General features: G+C 32.1%; 3 protein-coding genes across 3 annotated transcripts; 2 read left to right on the top strand and 1 right to left on the bottom strand.

Annotated features, from left to right (window-relative positions):
- Nucleotides 1-2,243: 2,243 nt before the first annotated feature.
- On the top strand, nt 2,244-4,841 carry LOC137814660 (arginine-specific demethylase JMJ22). Its single transcript, XM_068617509.1, has 2 exons — nt 2,244-3,646; nt 4,515-4,841. Exons 1-2 carry the CDS (start codon nt 2,349-2,351, stop codon nt 4,753-4,755), a joined length of 1,539 nt encoding a protein of 512 aa, XP_068473610.1. The 5' UTR covers nt 2,244-2,348; the 3' UTR covers nt 4,756-4,841.
- A 628-nt stretch (nt 4,842-5,469) lies between these two features.
- On the top strand, nt 5,470-7,560 carry LOC137814659 (pentatricopeptide repeat-containing protein At5g06540). Its single transcript, XM_068617508.1, has one exon. It carries the CDS (start codon nt 5,583-5,585, stop codon nt 7,449-7,451), a length of 1,869 nt encoding a protein of 622 aa, XP_068473609.1. The 5' UTR covers nt 5,470-5,582; the 3' UTR covers nt 7,452-7,560.
- Nucleotides 7,561-8,189: 629 nt separating this feature from the next.
- On the bottom strand, nt 8,190-15,070 carry LOC137814658 (uncharacterized). The gene is made up of 15 exons (XM_068617507.1): nt 14,889-15,070; nt 14,542-14,664; nt 13,939-14,012; nt 13,732-13,867; nt 13,517-13,605; nt 13,283-13,436; nt 13,003-13,187; nt 12,209-12,369; nt 12,012-12,107; nt 11,576-11,697; nt 10,907-11,008; nt 10,309-10,418; nt 9,902-9,989; nt 9,395-9,591; nt 8,190-8,680 (listed from the first exon to the last, which is right to left on the bottom strand). Exons 2-15 carry the CDS (start codon nt 14,635-14,637, stop codon nt 8,464-8,466), a joined length of 1,827 nt encoding a protein of 608 aa, XP_068473608.1. The 5' UTR covers nt 14,638-14,664; nt 14,889-15,070; the 3' UTR covers nt 8,190-8,463.
- Between the last annotated feature and the right edge of the window lie 2,798 nt (nt 15,071-17,868).

Below are 17,868 nucleotides of genomic sequence, written 5' to 3'. Positions count from 1 at the left end.
ATAAAGAATGGTGAAATAGTTGATAACTAAATAATTCTTCAAAGATTTTGTTGAATTTAGCACTTGAAAACGTAACCTTTTAGCCCTAAATTAATTACAGTTAATATCATAAAACTGGGTAGGTTGTTTGTAATTTAAAACATTGGGTAGCCTCATCATTTGTCATAGAATAAAGCATATTAGTTTGGTGTCATTTTTGCATTTTCAGCCATACCTTTAAGGTAGGGGGTGTTTTGAGTGTATATGCAGCAACTCGTTAACTTGACGAGGAAGGACAGAGTTTAATGTATGACTACGTTTTTTCTTTGACTGACTGAAGTAAAGATTATACGAAATAAACTGAAAAAATCCTCAAAGGTAATTTTATGAGTTCTATTCTGTTGTAACAGTAGTCTTCAGATTTGGACGCTTTGTCTGCTTTTGAAAACATTACAGAACATTAAAATTGTTTTCAAGGTTCTCCTTTAAAAATCAAACATTAAAGATGACGACGAAAACAGAATAAAAATAGAAGTAAATTTTGATCATCTTTCATCTCTGTTTCGTATTATGAGGTAACATCTTCAATGTGACAAAGCACCAAACCCCAAGAGGAAGATGAATTTGTGGTAGTCTGATTCGTATCTGCTAATCATGATTCATGAGCTGTCTGCTAGAAAGATCGAGTCCTCTCTTAGATTTTGCTGTGGTTTAGGATGTGAAGAAAGTTAGAGAGAAATTATAAATAGTAGTGTGTTATCTTTTATTTAATTGAAAAGAAAAAAAAAATAATTAAAACGTTTTTAATGGCTCAAATATATTTGTAACTTTTGTAGAATGAAGAAGTTTTGATTTTGATTTTTATAAAAAATGCTTTCATACATATAAATTTTGAAAAATAATGTTTTTAATCCTAATAAAATTATAGATTTTAGTTTAAATCAATGTAAAATAATTTTCTTTATTTTTTTCATGTTATATATTTGAAATGGTTGATTTTGGTCCTAATATTTAATTTAGAATAGAGAATAAATAACCTATACAAATCTTAATGTCATTCATTGTTATTATATTAATATAATAAATATTATTTGAAATAGTCAATTTTTCGTTTAAACAAACAGTTAACATATGTCATATAATATTGCAAATAAATAATAATAATAATAATTGTAGAACATTTATTTTATATAAAATAAGAACACATTTATATAATTTTTAGAGTGGTTTTTTTATATTTCATGTTTGATTCTCTTATATAAAATGGTAATTTTGAAGTTGTTTATAACTCGAGTTATATATATATATATATATATATATATATATTCTAAGTTCATATTTTCATTTTCATGTTATCAATCAAAAAACTCCTGCTTTTTAATTTGTTTTTTGGATTATATGTGATTCTATTTCTAATTTCATTTAGATTTTTAATTATTTTATCATTCAAATTTTATATTATATTGTTAATTTTATAATTATTATTACAAAACATTGCAAGAAAAAAATTATGAACTTTTTGAATAAAACATATTGAGATTTAAAAAATACTGAGACTCACTCAATTCATCTTTATTTTATTTCTACAAATGAGTGCAACGATATATATTTTTTTATGATTGTGGTTGTGCTCGAAATTAATATAATTTTGATGAAAATTATAAATAATTAATTTTTCTCACCAAATAAAAAAAGTTGAGAAAAATGATATATTATATGATTTTTATATAATTATTTTAGTGTTAAAGAATATTAGTATCATATTTTTTGCAAATCCGAAACTTACTAAAACAAAATACAGAAACACGTTTTGCTTATGATAATAGTAATTTTGATTGATTATATAAACATTATTCACTTTGGTTTTGTTGATTTCTTTTACTGTCTAGATAAAAAAATTGTTCACCTAATAAATTATATAAATATTGAAAAATAAAGTGTGAGGAGAATCTTATCAAACAAAAGGTGATATGAAATTGTTAAAAAATAAAACATTATCACACAATTTTTTTATTTTTTTTTTGCATTTTATGATTATGAAAATGACTCATATTTTAATATTATTATATTTTATGTAAATTTTCTAAGGTGGGAAATATATAATCTATGAATTGGAGGTGTATTTAAATTGAATTGAGAATGGTTATTATACATGTATTCAAATATAAAACTTGTTTACCTTGATTTTTAAAAAATTTAATATCAAAATATTAAAAATCATTTGTTTCATTTTTAATTAAATTGGAATATAACACTTCATTGTAATAAAGAGTTAGAAGTAATGTAATTTTTGTGGGTTTTGGGTTGTGGGTTTTGGTAGGCTCCGGCGGCGCAAATTCAGACCAATAATCTGGTCATCAGTTTCCACCATGCGGAGCTTCAGGATGAGAAACCTATTGTGCCGTGTAAAGAGAAGAACAAAGAAAACCATTAGAAACAGAAAAACAACCACAGGAAACTGCATTTCCATATCAAAAGAGCTAGCACGTCTAGTGGAACAACAGCATGAAGAAGAAGTTGTTGAGGATGGTTTCAGCATCAAAAGTTCTGCTCCATCGCACACTCACGGTGTTCAACCCTTGGGAAATCTCTATCTGAACCCCCGTTCCATTAACTCTAGAGACACCGGCTTAGGTAATCTTCATACTCTTTCGGATGAGCTTGTTCTTGACATGCTCGGGTTTTTGGATGCTTCTTCCTTAGGGGTTTTGGCCGCTGTGAGCAAGTCTTTCTACGTGTTCACCAACCATGAACCCCTTTGGAAGAATCTCGTGTTGGAAAACCTTCTTTCTGGGTTTCAGTACAAAGGGTCTTGGAAATCCACCTATGTTTCTGCCTGTTACCCTTCATTTGGTAACTCCGATATTGCTCTTGGGGGTCTCAAAGTTAGAGACTTTTTCTCGGATTATCTTTTCCAGAGTTGGCTCTGTGCTAACCTTGAAATGAAGCCTGAGTGGTTGGAGAGGGATAATGTGGTTCGGAAGAGGGGAATTTCGGTTGAGGAGTTTGTGCTGAATTTTGAGGAGCCTAATAAGCCGGTGTTGTTGGAAGGGTGTATTGATAATTGGGGTGCGTTGGGAAATTGGGATAGGGATTATTTGGAAAGATTGTGTGGTGATGTTAAGTTTTCAGTTGGGCCAGTGGAGATGAAGCTTGGAGACTACTTTGGGTACTCGGATCAGGTTAGAGAGGAAAGGCCTTTATATTTGTTTGATCCTAAGTTTGCTGAAAAAGTTCCACAATTGGGTGATGAATATGAAGTTCCAGTGTACTTTAGGGAAGACTTGTTTGGTGTTTTGGGCAATGAGAGGCCAGACTACAGGTGGATTATTATTGGACCTGCAGGGTCTGGATCCTCTTTCCATGTTGATCCGAATTCGACCTCGGCTTGGAATGCAGTGATCAAGGGGTCCAAGAAATGGATTTTGTTTCCTCCTGATGTGATTCCACCTGGTGTTCATCCCAGTCCTGATGGGGCCGATGTCGCATCTCCTGTTTCAATAATTGAATGGTTCATGAACTTCTATGGTGCAACCAAAAATTGGAAAAAGAAACCAATTGAGTGTGTGTGTAAAGCTGGAGAGCTCATCTTTGTGCCTAGTGGGTGGTGGCATTTGGTGATCAACCTGGAGGAATCTATAGCCATAACCCAAAACTATGTTAGTAGGTGAGGTCTTTTATCGATGTCTGTGGATTTTATGTTGTTTGATTAATGAAATAGTTATCATCGAGCTTCTAGTGACAGTGAATTTTCGGCTCATTGAGCCTAAACTAATTGTTACTCTGTGCTTTTTTAAGCTAATAGTTGAGGACAGCTTGATAGAGTTATGGCTAACTTCATTTGACTGTGTCTGAATGAACCTGTGCTGGTCATGTTTTATACCCTAGTTGTAGTTTGATACATCTTCAACTTTTGTAGGTACGATGGATTGACTATTCTGTTTTTGTTCTGTTGAGTAGTCGCGTGCCTGATTTACTAGTATTCATTGGTATTATATGAAATCAAAATCGTTAATCTTGAAGGAAGCATATATTTTGATAGACACATTTTCTCGGAATACTCATTATTTGTTTGGTTTTTATGTTAACTCAGAATTTGGCCCTATAGAGTTCACCCTTTAGGCTAGTCATGTGAAAATTTATATTGACAAATTTTTCGGTTATAAAGGAGGGGCAGTGAATGGTTATTGCCTGGTTTGTAATAACATGGTCAACATATACATCTACTCATTTTATGTTCAGGTGTATTGCAGTTTGTATGACTTATCCTTTATATCTGAAGATGAGGGTGACTGAAGAATTTCATTTGTTTGTCACTGATATGATATTTTTTTATTTAAACTATTATAACATCTAATCTTACAACACAGTTATTAGTAAGCAGATGATGAGCATAATGTATAGCTCAACAATAACAGCATGTTTGTTTGTGTCTTGAAACCTGAATACTTATTGAAACTCCTTAATATTAAATTACTAATAATTTAATCTTGCTTGTGAAAATGATAGTCTAATATCAAATGTATTTGTTGCAGGAGAAATTTGGTAAATGTCTTGGATTTTCTTAGAAGGCCAAATGCTAGCACACTGGTATCTGGAACAAGGGATCGAGTGAATTTGTACGATAAGTTTAAGAATGCTATCGAGGCTTCTTTTCCAGGAGAAATTGATGAATTGACTCGGAAAGAAGAAGAGAGAAAGATCCAGCAGAGGAAACTTCCCTTCTGGGATTCTGTCACAGATGCTAATGCAGGAGCTTTCAAGTTCTCTTTCTAGAGAAATTCACTGTAACTAACGAAATTGCTGATCCTTAGTTCAGAAAGATGTTGTGCATCAATTTTGACATTTTGATTACTTTTTCATTGATTGTTTTTGTACTCTTTATATTCCTTTTTCTACATGCATTCCCTTGACACATGGAATTGTATTTGATAAGTTTGTCAACAAGTACTTCAAGAAAAGAAATTAAGAAAAAAATTATATAAACTTGTTGATAAATTTGAAAAAATTCCCTCATTTAACTTCTTCAAAAAGTTGGTTTTGATTTATACAGCAGTTAATTTGAACTGTTGAGAGGAATTTAGTTTTTTTTTTCCTAGTTATAAATATTTATGGAAGTTCCATTAGAACAAAAACAAACAATATTAAACAGAGGTTAGTTCAAAAGAATAATAATTAATAAATAAATGGTGTTCTCATCCATTGCAGATTAACGTGCCTGAACTGATACATAGGTATTTCTAGAAAATAATAATAATAATACTAAAAACAACGTTTAAAAGGTTGATAAACTTTTTGCCATTATAAAATGTTTTTATTATTATTTAGTGACAGATTATGTGCATCGAAATATGTGATAAGTGTGCCTGTTGTGAAATGGTTTGTGATATAACATGTCTAGTTATATTTCACATCATTATTAAATGGTTAAAGTTAATATGAATTAAAAACCTTGAAAAAATTTAAAAAATGTAGAGTATTATAACATGAATATTACACTCTTTGTTTTCGCTAGTAAAACTTAACATAGATATAGCATGTGTTTAGCAATGAGCATAATGATAATAATATGATTTGTCGTTGCATCATGTTTTTTGCAGAAGATGAGCTACAGCAGTGGTAGCAACTTAATTCTGAAAACGCTGAGGCTGAAGAATCCGAAACTTGTGCTGTTGGAGCGTTGTTGCAATGTTGGGGACCTGAAAATCGTCCATGCCCATTTCTTAAGAACACATCTTTTCTTCGACGTCTTTGTAGCCAGTCGCCTCGTTGCTTTCTGCATAGAATCAACTACCAACTTGCTTCATTACGCCTTAAGGGTCGTCTCCCAAATAAAAAATCCCAACCTTTTCATCTACAATGCACTCATCCGAGGCTGTTCCACCAGCCAAAACCCACAAAATTCTTTTCACTATTACATCAAAGCTCTACGCTTTGGTGTCGTACCTGATAATATCACTCACCCTTTTTTGGTTAAAGCGTGTACCCAGCTTGAGTCTGCACCTATGGGCATGCAAGCACATGGTCAAATTATTAAGCATGGATTTGAACTTGATTTTTTCGCTCGAAACTCCCTTCTTCATATGTATGCAACTGTTGGGGACATAAAAGCTGCAAGGAGCATTTTTCAGAGGATTGGTCGGTTTGACGTAGTTTCATGGACTAGCATGATTGGAGGGTATCATCGATGTGGAGATGTTGAATCTGCACGTCAACTATTTGATAGAATGCCCGAGAGGAATTTAGTGACGTGGAGCACGATGATTAGTGGTTATGCTCGGAACAATTATTTTGACAAAGCGGTTGAGATGTTTGGGGCTCTTCAGGCAGAAGGGGTGGTGGCTAATGAGACTGTTATGGTGGGTGTTATATCTTCTTGTGCTCATTTGGGGGCTCTTGCAATGGGGGAGAAAGCTCATGACTATGTGATGAGAAATAACTTACGTTTGAATCTGATTCTTGGGACAGCCGTGGTTGATATGTATGCAAGATGTGGGGACCTTGGGAAAGCTGTTCAGGTTTTTGAGCTACTGCCGGAAAAGGATGTGCTTTGTTGGACAGCTTTGATTGCTGGACTGGCCATGCATGGTTATGCAGAGAAAGTACTCTGGTATTTTTCAGAAATGCTGAAAACGGGGGTAGTTCCAAGGGACATTACGTTTACTGCAGTGTTGTCAGCTTGCAGCCATGCAGGAATGGTTGAAAGGGGTTTGGAAATATTTGAAAGCATGAAAGAAGATCATGGAGTGGAGCCAAGATTGGAGCACTATGGATGTATGGTTGATCTTCTTGGTCGAGCAGGGAAGTTGGGAGAGGCAGAGAAGTTTGTTCTTGAAATGCCTGTGAAGCCAAATGCTCCAATATGGAGAGCACTGCTAGGAGCATGCAGAATTCACAAGAATGTACAAGTTGGGGAAAGGGTGGGGAAAATTTTGTTAGAGATGCAACCAGAACATAGTGGTCATTATGTGCTACTCTCGAACATATACGCTCGCGCAAATAAGTGGAAAGATGTTACTATTATGAGGCAGATGATGAAGGAGAAAGGAGTAAGAAAGAGACCTGGATACAGTCTCATTGAGGTAGATGGAAAGATTCACGAATTTACAGTTGGAGATAAAACACACCCGGAAATAGAGAAAATAGAAAGAATGTGGGAAGATATAATACTGAAAAAAATACAACTAGTTGGGTATGTTGGAAATACAGGTGAGACATTGTTTGACATTGATGAAGAGGAAAAGGAAGGTGCACTTCACAGGCATAGTGAGAAGCTGGCCATTGCATATGGAATTATGAAGATTCGAGCTCCTACACCCATTAGGGTTGTTAAAAACTTGCGTGTCTGTGAAGATTGTCACACAGCTACCAAGTTGATTTCGAAGGTTTTCCAAGTAGAGTTGATAGTGAGAGATCGAAACCGATTCCATCATTTTAAAGAAGGCACGTGTTCTTGTAAGGATTACTGGTGAAACAACAATCTCACTATTTACAGATTACGGCTATGGTTTTAGATATAGAACACCCGGATCGGATTGACCCATTATCTCAATAATTAAAATCAAATTATGTTTCTTCAAATTATTAAATCTGAACTTAAACTAATCTGATTATACATCCACTTTTCATTAATTTTTAAACTTTTTAAATTGAAAACCTTTCTATTTAAACATCTACTTTTAATCTATTGTTTTAGTCAGGTCTACATGTTATATTTATCACCCGACCTATATATTTTAGGTTAAGAAATTAATGCAATGCTGTGTAAGAAGTATATATTTATATAAAAAAAAATTATTTTTATACTGTCAACTGGTAAAGAAATTATTTCCCTTTTCTTTCAGTTTATCGTTATTCAAATATTATTTTTTTTATAAAATTGCATCTCAATAAAAACACAATTTCTTCCCTTAATATAGTGAACTAAATCAAAGCAATCCAACCTTAGATCAAATTGATTTGATTTGAAATATTTAAGAAAATAAATCAAATCAACTAAGTCAACTCCTCAAGACAACCATTTGTAAATGCATGACAAATTGAAGGCATCTATTAAGGATAGTTCAAAATGAACTTTAAAGCAGCCAGAACTTTTACACCTTCTTGATCATCCCCCTAAGGTGTAGAGTTCCAAGATTATTTTATACTCTTATTCAGAACAGATGACTCAAATAAATAAAGTAACCCTAAAATTGTTGTGCTTTTGCATGGATCGACTAAATCCTTATCAGATTTATGGACACATACATAAATTTGCAGTGTTGAGTAACTTCGTGAATTACATGTTCTTGAGTACAAAACTTTGAATGTACGTCAGGCACAATGAGTTCGACAGTTCGAAACTCAAGGACATAGGTTGGCAACATGTTACAGTAGTTTTGGATTTAAAAGTACAACACCCCGTTAATTTTTTATCGGGCCTAGGAACGGATAGCCATTTAAATAAATTAACGTGACGAATACAGGTTCCTTGTTTTGACAACATTATACAGGGGATAACGATGCTGTATAAGAACCATCACTGTACCTTACGCCTTTTAATGAAGATGAACACATTAGAGAAGTGACTACAGCTTCTGGAATGCCAAAAGTATTTATGTGGTCTTGTCCGCTTTCACTATCAGCAGCTTTGGATTCCGACTTCTCACAAATTGATTTCAAGGCAACATTTAACCCAATTGAGTTAAAATCCGTCGAAAAACTGTAAGGCATATGATGAACAAACATCGTTTAGGTTTTATGTATAGTACAACTAGATTATGTGCCGCAGAAATTTATGACATCGCATAAATGCTCATGAAATTCTACTTATTAGATGCACTGTCACTCGAAACAATTGGCAATTTATTAAAAATAGGAAAAGATGGAAATGTTTTCTCAAACTAAAATATCCTAATTGTTCCTAAATCCTTATATAAAATTTCATTGGACATATTCCCAAGTTTTCTGATTCACATATAAGAAAGCTTCATTACCAAAGCTCAACCATAAACAATATTGAAAATAGCCGTGGTTATAAAATATAAGCAGGACCAATTGACAATTTTTATAATAACTGGTTGAAGTTGGTTATAAAATTTGAATATTTTATTTCTTGTAAGAAAATGGTTTGGCTGGTTAACAATTACCAAAACCAAGACCCTGAGTCCAGTCAACCAACCACAATCACAAGAGTCTGGGCTCTGCTTTATTTGTTTTCAAAACAATGGCTCATTACCAACTAAATAAAGTTAAGTCCGGGTGATTTGAATTCGCTTGTATACCCCACATTATCATTCATTAACCCTCCAGCAGGTCCACAATCCTAACTGTTTGCATGCACAGCTATAGATGACTGTATTGACCACATGAAATTATCCAATCGAAAAAGCTCAAATTTATGCAAAAAGTATGACCAAATAAAGGCTATTCATACCTTGCCTCAAAGCTACTTCCTTCGAAGGCCATCAAAGCACATATACGAGAAATAATCCAAGGTGGAAGAAGTGCATCCTTAATTTCAATGGTACAAAGGCCATCTGAAGATCCTTGTATAGACTCCCCATCTTTCCATATCGACCCATTATAAGAAGCAGCGATGTCCTCAGCTCTTCTTGTCTCCGTGCATTTAATCTGAGAAACAGAAGTATATGAAATCCAATTATTTAAATAGCTAGCATAACTAGAATAATTACTGCAGTTTCAAACAAACTGGTCACAGAATTAAATTTGCATATGGATTCCTCCACGTGGTTTTCTAGAAGATAACACGTTATTGACACTACCCTAATGGACAAATCTGAAAATTAGAACAGCTAGTAAAAATAACATTCGGCACCTATAAAGATTGGGACGATAGTTCAATGATCAACTTAAATTTCACAATTATAGAAACAAAGTACAGGAAAAATAAAAAGGAAAGAAAATTAAGTGAAGGACATACATCAGGATAAGACAAAGCAGAATTTCGAAATGGCACAGGGGAGCACAAGACAGGTATGTCCATACTAGACAGTGAAGTCAAGAGAAATCTGCAAGTTGCAGGCAATAAACATGTTAGACAGCAACAAAATTAAAAATATAGGAGTAAACATCAAATAAGTCTGATTTAATATAGATTAATGAAGCAGACCAATGAACCTCCTATAAGCAAGATTAGCTTATTTCAATGTGGTTCATGGTAAAACTTTCCAAAATAATATTCATTTTTCAGCAAACTTCACACTCAAGCTTACAAATAAGCTCTCATTGGACAAGAACTTACATATCAAAAGCTCAGTTAAGTTGTTTATCAAAACATGCCATAAGTCTGATACAAAAACTGAAATTTACAAGTAAAAGGCCGGTCACCTGTAATTTAGTAAAAGGTCATATAAAGCATGTACATTGTTGTTTCCACGAAATACCAGCAAAGATTCTGGACTATTATCAACTTCAGAGAATGACCTTAATCGCCTGATCTGCATTATTTCAGATAACAAGCACCATTTAATATAATTTATTATTCACTATAAAAATAAATACAGAATTGGAGTTGGAGATAAATCAGTTAATTGGTAGACAAACTCTGAACACCATAATATACACCAAAGGGAAGGCCAACCAGTAATAAGAAGTGAAAGACAATTATGAATTTAAATAATACATTTTATTAATGAATCTTTTATCCATAAACTAGTTGACTTTAATTTAGATATGCAAGTAAAAAGTAAAACTTTTAGTAATTTAATAACACTAGGAGAGCATAAAAACATTTTTACAATCAATTATAAATTAAACTCCAAAGCAGTGACAGAAGTTTTGTTTTAATATTCAGTACAAATTTATCAATAGAATCACAAAACAATGAGCATGCTATGAATGAACTGATCATTTCAATCATTCACATATATTAATACAAACATCACCAGGAAAACAAGTATTGTATAAGTAGCATATAGATACAAACCTGTCCTAAGTTTTGCTTTTCTATCTCTGACAACTCAACTAGATCCTCAGTTGCAACCTGTTCCACTTTGGAATGGCAAAGAGGCATGGAGAAACAGACATCCTAATAAAGGGTATAGAGCCAAAATAAAATTCAGATATCATCAACAAATTAAATATTAATGCCAAAAATATAGTTTTATAATATTAATAGTAACAACAACAATAACAATGTAATGATTAAGAGGTTTTACTAAACAAACAATACAGACAAAGCCATAAAATAGCACGAGTACTTATATGGAAAACTACACTTGAAGTTCAAATTCTAGTAGCAGCAAAGTCATAAAAAAAAGCACATTCCTTGTTAAGTTGTTACTCGTATGGTTATAGCCATGATCCACTTGAACACAGATATTATTCGCAAAGGACAATTACAACGAGACTACTATTCTTTGACAAAAAACCTAGTTAGAGAAATAAAATAAAATTCCCTGTACCAACCAACATCACTTTCACTGAGAATTTCCTAGAAACCAGAAATACAGCATCAATGAAATATAACTCTTTGGCCTTAGCCAAACAATACCACCTCCCCGCACCACCACCCAAAAAAGGCAAAAGAAAAGAGTGACAATAGGAAAATTAGTAACCCATAAATAACACATGATACTTAATATGAGTATCTTACATGCTCTCTTAGCAATGATCTTAAACCTTGGGTTGACTGTGAGATATAAGCATTGCAAGAACATTTGGATTTCCCAGAGCTGTCACCACCAGTAAACATCACAACAAACTGAGCACTGCAAACTACAAAAGAAAAAAAAAAAAAATAACAAACACAACATCCAATATAAAAATGTAATTATGCTAATATAAAATAATGCATGATGAAGTTGGAAGGTTCAAACAATAGCAAAATTAAGAATGCATAATAATACCATAAGAAGTCATTAACCTACTTCAAAACAAACAAAAAAATGTTCTTTAAGCACAAACAGATTAAATTACATCCCACAAGCGGACAAATAAAATTCCAGAATAGAAAAGGCATCACATAAACATATTTCTATAATCATTACAAAATAAGCTGACAAAAGAAAATGAAGATAATGTGTAATTACCATAGAAAAGGCCACAAATGTCCTTTCGAAGCATGTAATAAAGGTCCCGAAAGGATTCTTCCCAAGCTACTTGTCGTTTCCTTAAGAAATCCAAGTCTATTGTATAAGAAGGCAGAGGAAAGAACACAAGAAACATTGAGAAAGGAAAAGTAGAAAGAAGAAACCATAAATAGGCATGCTGAAAACTAATTCACAACCTCCATCTGATGTTGATGAGCTCAACACTGATATCAGAGCAGGCGGTAGAGTGGATTGAGGATACATCCATGAATGTAAGCCCTCGGAACCTCTCACATTTTGACTCTTGAAATAACTATGCTGAAAGGCTAACTTAGGCATGGTGCCACGCATAACTGACCTGTATTGAGAAATTTGGAACTCAAAATAACTTTCACAAAAAAAAGGACCTCAAGGATAGTTGCCACCAAAGTAAACAAGAAATGAAAACACTAAACAAATACCATAAAAATAGGTGCTGCAACTTCAAAACTCATTAGATAAACTGAAGAGACTAGTTTCCTGTTCAAGCTATCAATCTAAGCCAAACAAGCTCTCTATACGCGGACAAAACAGTTTTTTATGAATGAAATACAAAATAACTAATGTTAAGATCTGAGAGAAACAAAAGGGATTATACAAGCACTATGTAACCTGGTTTATACAAATAATGAAAATCTTGAAATTATAAAAAATATATGCCAGTCATGGCATACCATATGCATGATAAATGTCTTAGTTCTATGAAGGACTCTATTATAGCATCAAAAATAGTATTTTTCTTAACAATTTCTGAAATGTCATGAAACTAGCCTCCTATCATATAGCTCAACCTGATCATTATATAAACTATTAAGGAAACCTAAATACATCATCTTTTCAATATATAAACTACATATCCCAGTATAAAAGCTTATTAATTCAGTCCATTTCATCTTATTTCTACAAGCCTTGATGCCAATGCATTACTCCGTCATATGCACTCATGACTCACCAGTTCACAGACGAGGATACAATCCGTATACTGGTTTTTAGAGTAAGATCCAAAGGGACCTTCTGGCCAGGTAAATGGCATTCAGATAAGAAATTTCCTAAAACAGGGTGTCCTTCATCCAAATCAGCAGTTTTGTCATTAGCATAATGTTCTTCATGTGCAGCTAGTCCTCTTAATGCTTTTCCCTAGAATTTATTATTGTTAGTAATAATAACCTGGTTGTGAGAATCAAAACTGCAAGTAAACAGTTAAGAAAAGGTAAAATGCAGTCTTTGTATACCAGGTCAATAGCACCTGAGCCACAAGATGTCTCGACAGCTGTTGAAAGTTCAGAAACACTGAGAAATTTCCCTTGGCTGCACTTTTCAAATATTAGACAAGATTGTAAGCCACTATCTTTGCTGGCCTGACCAGAAACAACAGAAGTCTCCAAGCTGACAACAAATTTGGAACAAAATCAGCATTGTAAAAATTAGCTATGGGATCAAGCAAACATAAAAACTATGAGGCAAACCATGAATTTTCCTGCTGTCTCTTAGCCTCCAAAGTCGAAAAAACTGAAAGATTTTTCAGATTACTTGTTTGTCCCAAAGATGAAATTTCCTGAGCACAATAACAACATTGCATTGTTCAATATCAACAACATTAACATCTTGGGATCAATGATTTAATGAAGATGTTAATTGAATAAACTAAATGAGCCATAAGTCGAGCAAACAAAATAGTAACCTTTGCATTTTCCTTTCCAGATGCAATTTTAAACCTGGGCTTTTTTACAGCAAATACTTCATCAACCCGTGTGTCAGTGTATCTAGGGGCCCTCCACAACCCTGTTTTCTTTAATCCATTGCTCACCTCAGTGGTCCTGCAAACATAAATCAAGCAAGTTCTCAGCAAATTATGAAAAAATAGATTGAAAGAGATACAGAAGCTTACTTAGAAGGATCAGCCAAGGGGGATGGAGATTCAGCAGTATTATCCAGAAAGCTTGCCCGCTTCAGTAGCTCTCCCTGTCAAGAATTACAGTATGATAATGATAATTATACTGTTTGCTCCACCACAATGAAATCCTAGTTATCAATATGGACAGAAAGAGATTGTTGTATGAATCTTAAATTGAAATTATGCTATGACTATACGTGGAGGGGGCAGGGCAGCAACAACATAAAAAACTCCATTTTGGTTGAAATGAGAAATGAACATAAATAATTACATGATGAATAATAGATATGTAACTTGCCACAAACTATAATTCTAAAGTTCACTTTAAGACAACCAAGTGTACATTAGCTACATAATGCAAACACCTTGAGAGCATGCGCCAAGTCAAGCAAAAACCACGCATACAACTCACCCTTGCACTGGTAAGAATGAATTATATATTACAAAGTGTACAGCAATTGGTGTAGAAGTCATGCTAGGACATAGATAATGAACAAGCATAACTTGAACAGTTTCCATTATAATAATCACAGAAACTGAAAGCTAGAATCAAAGTCCAAACAAACACTAAATTGAGGTACGAGCTCCGCAACCTACCCTAAGTTCGGAAGGTGTCTTCTTTTTAACCATAGATCCACTTTTCAAAGGCCCCGAGCCAATTCGATGAGAACCCGGTTTAGCTACTTTTGCCATGCCTCGTTCCGCTGCGCGTACTTTTACCTACCAAGCATCATCGAGATTAATCTGTAAGTGCAGATTCAGTGAGCAAGAAAGAATTTGCAATAGAATTCGGAAATTGCACAATGAGAGAGCAAGTTTAGTGCACTGAAAAATAGTGGTATTAGTTCTTGACTAATAGCGAGAGGAAAAGTAGAAAGATAACTTAGGTTTTCAATTTTGAATTGAATAAACGCGAATCAGAAGCAGGAGGAAAAGGAAGAAACCGAATGGAGAGGTGAATCGTGGCGTGCGAGACTCGACGGCGAACGGTGTCGTATCGGTTCCGGCGCATCAGAGGATGAGGGAGGAAGGGAGCGAAGCGGGGCCTAGTTGAGAACGAATGGTTAATTCTCTATGTCCTTTTACATTTTAAAACGAAAAATTTGGTTTCCCTCCTATTTGTGACGCGTTACTTCAGCGTTCACAACCGTTTGAACTTTTACAATTTAGATTGGGCTGGCCTGCCTAGTACGTACTTGGGCCAAGAATATGTACTTATCCCAATCGACTGCTTCTTCCTGCACCTCCATACTTTCTTTTCTCAACCCCATAAATTTTTGTATTCCAAAAATATCCTTCTGAAAATACCAAAACTACTTTTTTTATATTTTAATTTTGGAATGTGAAATTTGCAGATTTTTTTATTATAAAATTTGAAAGTTAATATTTGTATTTTTTTTTTACATTCTAAATTACATAATAAGAAATACAAATTTTGTATCTTAAAATAAAATTCATAATACAAATTTTATATTTTAAATTATGCAATTTGAAATTCAACTAATAAATTATTGTATACTATTTAGATTTATTTACTTTGTTTATTACATTAGTTATTACTATCAAACATATTACATATCATCTATTCTTTTACATATATTTATACGTAATTGAAAATAAACATTATTAAAAAAAATAAAAATAGCACAATTAAATAAAAATGTGTCATAAAAAGACGTTAAATTATTTCATAAATTTTAAACATAGATAGAAATAGTATATAATATAAAATATAATATTTAAAAATATATTTTTCAAATTGTATAATTCAAATGTATTTTAGAATATAATATTTTTTTATTATATAATTCAAAAACTTATTGGATGATCTAATTTGAATGATTTTTTTTTTTATTGAGAGTGAAATTGTACTTTTCACCCTAGAAGTGCAGGATGAAAATATGAGGTGGAGGAAGAACTTGCTACGTGATCTTCTTATTTCTCTATTCTTCTACCAATAATTTATTTAACCCACTAAAAAGAGTATTTCATCCTATAGTGTGAAAAAACAAATGTTCTATAAAAATTATTTTAGTTGATAATCTTTACTTTTTTAGATAAAAAAAATATTCAAGAATAAAACAAAATAAAATGTACAAAACTATAAAATATAGTATTTACTAAAAAATGCGTTAAATAAATTATTACATTAAAGAGGACTTTCTTTTACTATCAAATTCGATAGCTAAAATATGCTTAAATTTAGTTGTTTATAATGAAGGATCTTTTTAATATGTTTTTTATTTATTAAAAATTAGTTAAATATAGCCTTTAGTTATATAATATCACTGAAAATGTAAGAATTAGTAGAACCAACTTATAAAATAGGTTAAAAGAAAAAGATTTAAAAGATATTAAAAAATATATATATTTACTCCAGATTTAATTCTCATCGAAAAATAATAGTCTATAATTATAGGTGATCTTTATTTACAATATACGAGGTAAGAATTGGAGTTAAAAATCAAATTAAAAAATATAGAAGGTTAACTGCATATGATCATGAAAGAGAAGAAAACAAAATAGGGAGAAAAAGAAAAAAGAATGAAATTGAATCTTAGTCTTACACGTATTTTACCAGTGTTTTCTTTGGAAATAATATTAATATTATCCATTAATTACTTTCTTTGGAAATAATATATATATATATATATATATATATCAACAAATTATTACACAGGCTTACGGGATTTCACTATTTCACGTATATAAATAGATATTAGAGTATATAAATATATAAAGTAACAAATATTTATAGTCCACGATAATGTATACTGGAATATCTCGATTTTGTCCACATTTTTCATGTTTCTATTTTGTTATTAATTATATTTTAAAAAATTAATATATCTAACCTTTAAATTATTTTGTTGCATATACAACAATAACAAAATATTGGAGACAGACTACTCTTTGATTTTAAAAAATATTGGAGACAAACTACTCTTTAATTTTTAAAAATTTAGATGAGTGACTCGTGAATATAATACATAGTATTAAGTAATTTGTTATTTTTAATATTTATATCACTGATTGATGTGTGATTCTATTAACAAATATTTACTATAAAATTTATATAAATAAAAAAATAGAAAGTTTATAAATAGATTATAGATTTATATATTTTATTTTTATTAGAATTTACCTCTTTAAATAATTTAAGGTTTTTTAAATTTTCTATTGTGTCGTATTCAATCTGAGGTGACAAGGTCAAGTAATTTGTTAAGCTTTTTTATCTTCTTCTTTCAAAGTTAACGGACTATGTATTATCATGAATTTGAGGCAACATGATCGAGTACTTTGTTAAGTTTTTTTGCCTCTTGATTTAAGCCTAGGTGTTGTGTATCGTTTTCGATCTCACGACTGAGTCGAATAATGTGATTGAGATCGTCCCTTGACAACGTATATGTTGAGTATAGGGATACCATGTTCTCTAACTCAAACGAAATTAGTGAGGACAATTGTTCTAAACCCTAATTTTAAGGATAACTAAATCATTAGATAGGAAATTCAATTTATTTAGTACAATAACTTTTTTTATTTTAGTTAGAGGGAAATAACTAAAAAAATGAGAAAGACGGAGAGGGAGAATGGGACATAACACAAGGTACAAAACAATAACACCTATAACACTATAATATAATTAATAAGTATCGTAGTAATTTGTTTTGTTGTAATTAACCTCTCTATATGTATTTATGTTATATTTTTTTTCTAATTTGTGTTAAAAATACTAGTTTAACATTTTGGATTATAAAAATTAATTACTAGTCAATTTCTTACAATTTTGTAAAGAAATTAAAACTTGAAATCATGAAAGAAGAAAGTTTTATTAGAGGTTTTAACTCATCGACCGGAAGCCTCGTCTTACTAGTGTATTTTTCAAGTTAGCAAATACATTAGTTAAACACCATCTAAAAGTTA

Source organism: Phaseolus vulgaris, chromosome 1 (genome assembly GCF_000499845.2).
Source record: "Phaseolus vulgaris cultivar G19833 chromosome 1, P. vulgaris v2.0, whole genome shotgun sequence".
Taxonomy (NCBI): domain Eukaryota; kingdom Viridiplantae; phylum Streptophyta; class Magnoliopsida; order Fabales; family Fabaceae; genus Phaseolus; species Phaseolus vulgaris.
Note: the sequence above shows the minus strand (reverse complement) of the source record. Positions and strands in the feature narration are given on the sequence as shown.

Coding starts and splice junctions, on each gene's coding strand:
- LOC137814660 (XM_068617509.1), top strand. CDS start 2,349: ATGCGGAGCTTCAGGATGAGAAACCTATTGTGCCGTGTAAAGAGAAGA. Junction 3,647..4,514: donor ACCCAAAACTATGTTAGTAG/GTGAGGTCTTTT, acceptor TATTTGTTGCAG/GAGAAATTTGGTAAATGTCT.
- LOC137814659 (XM_068617508.1), top strand. CDS start 5,583: ATGAGCTACAGCAGTGGTAGCAACTTAATTCTGAAAACGCTGAGGCTG.
- LOC137814658 (XM_068617507.1), bottom strand. CDS start 14,637: ATGGCAAAAGTAGCTAAACCGGGTTCTCATCGAATTGGCTCGGGGCCT. Junction 13,868..13,938: donor CCCTTGGCTGATCCTTCTAA/GTAAGCTTCTGT, acceptor TTATGTTTGCAG/GACCACTGAGGTGAGCAATG. Junction 11,009..11,575: donor GATCATTGCTAAGAGAGCAT/GTAAGATACTCA, acceptor ACCCTTTATTAG/GATGTCTGTTTCTCCATGCC.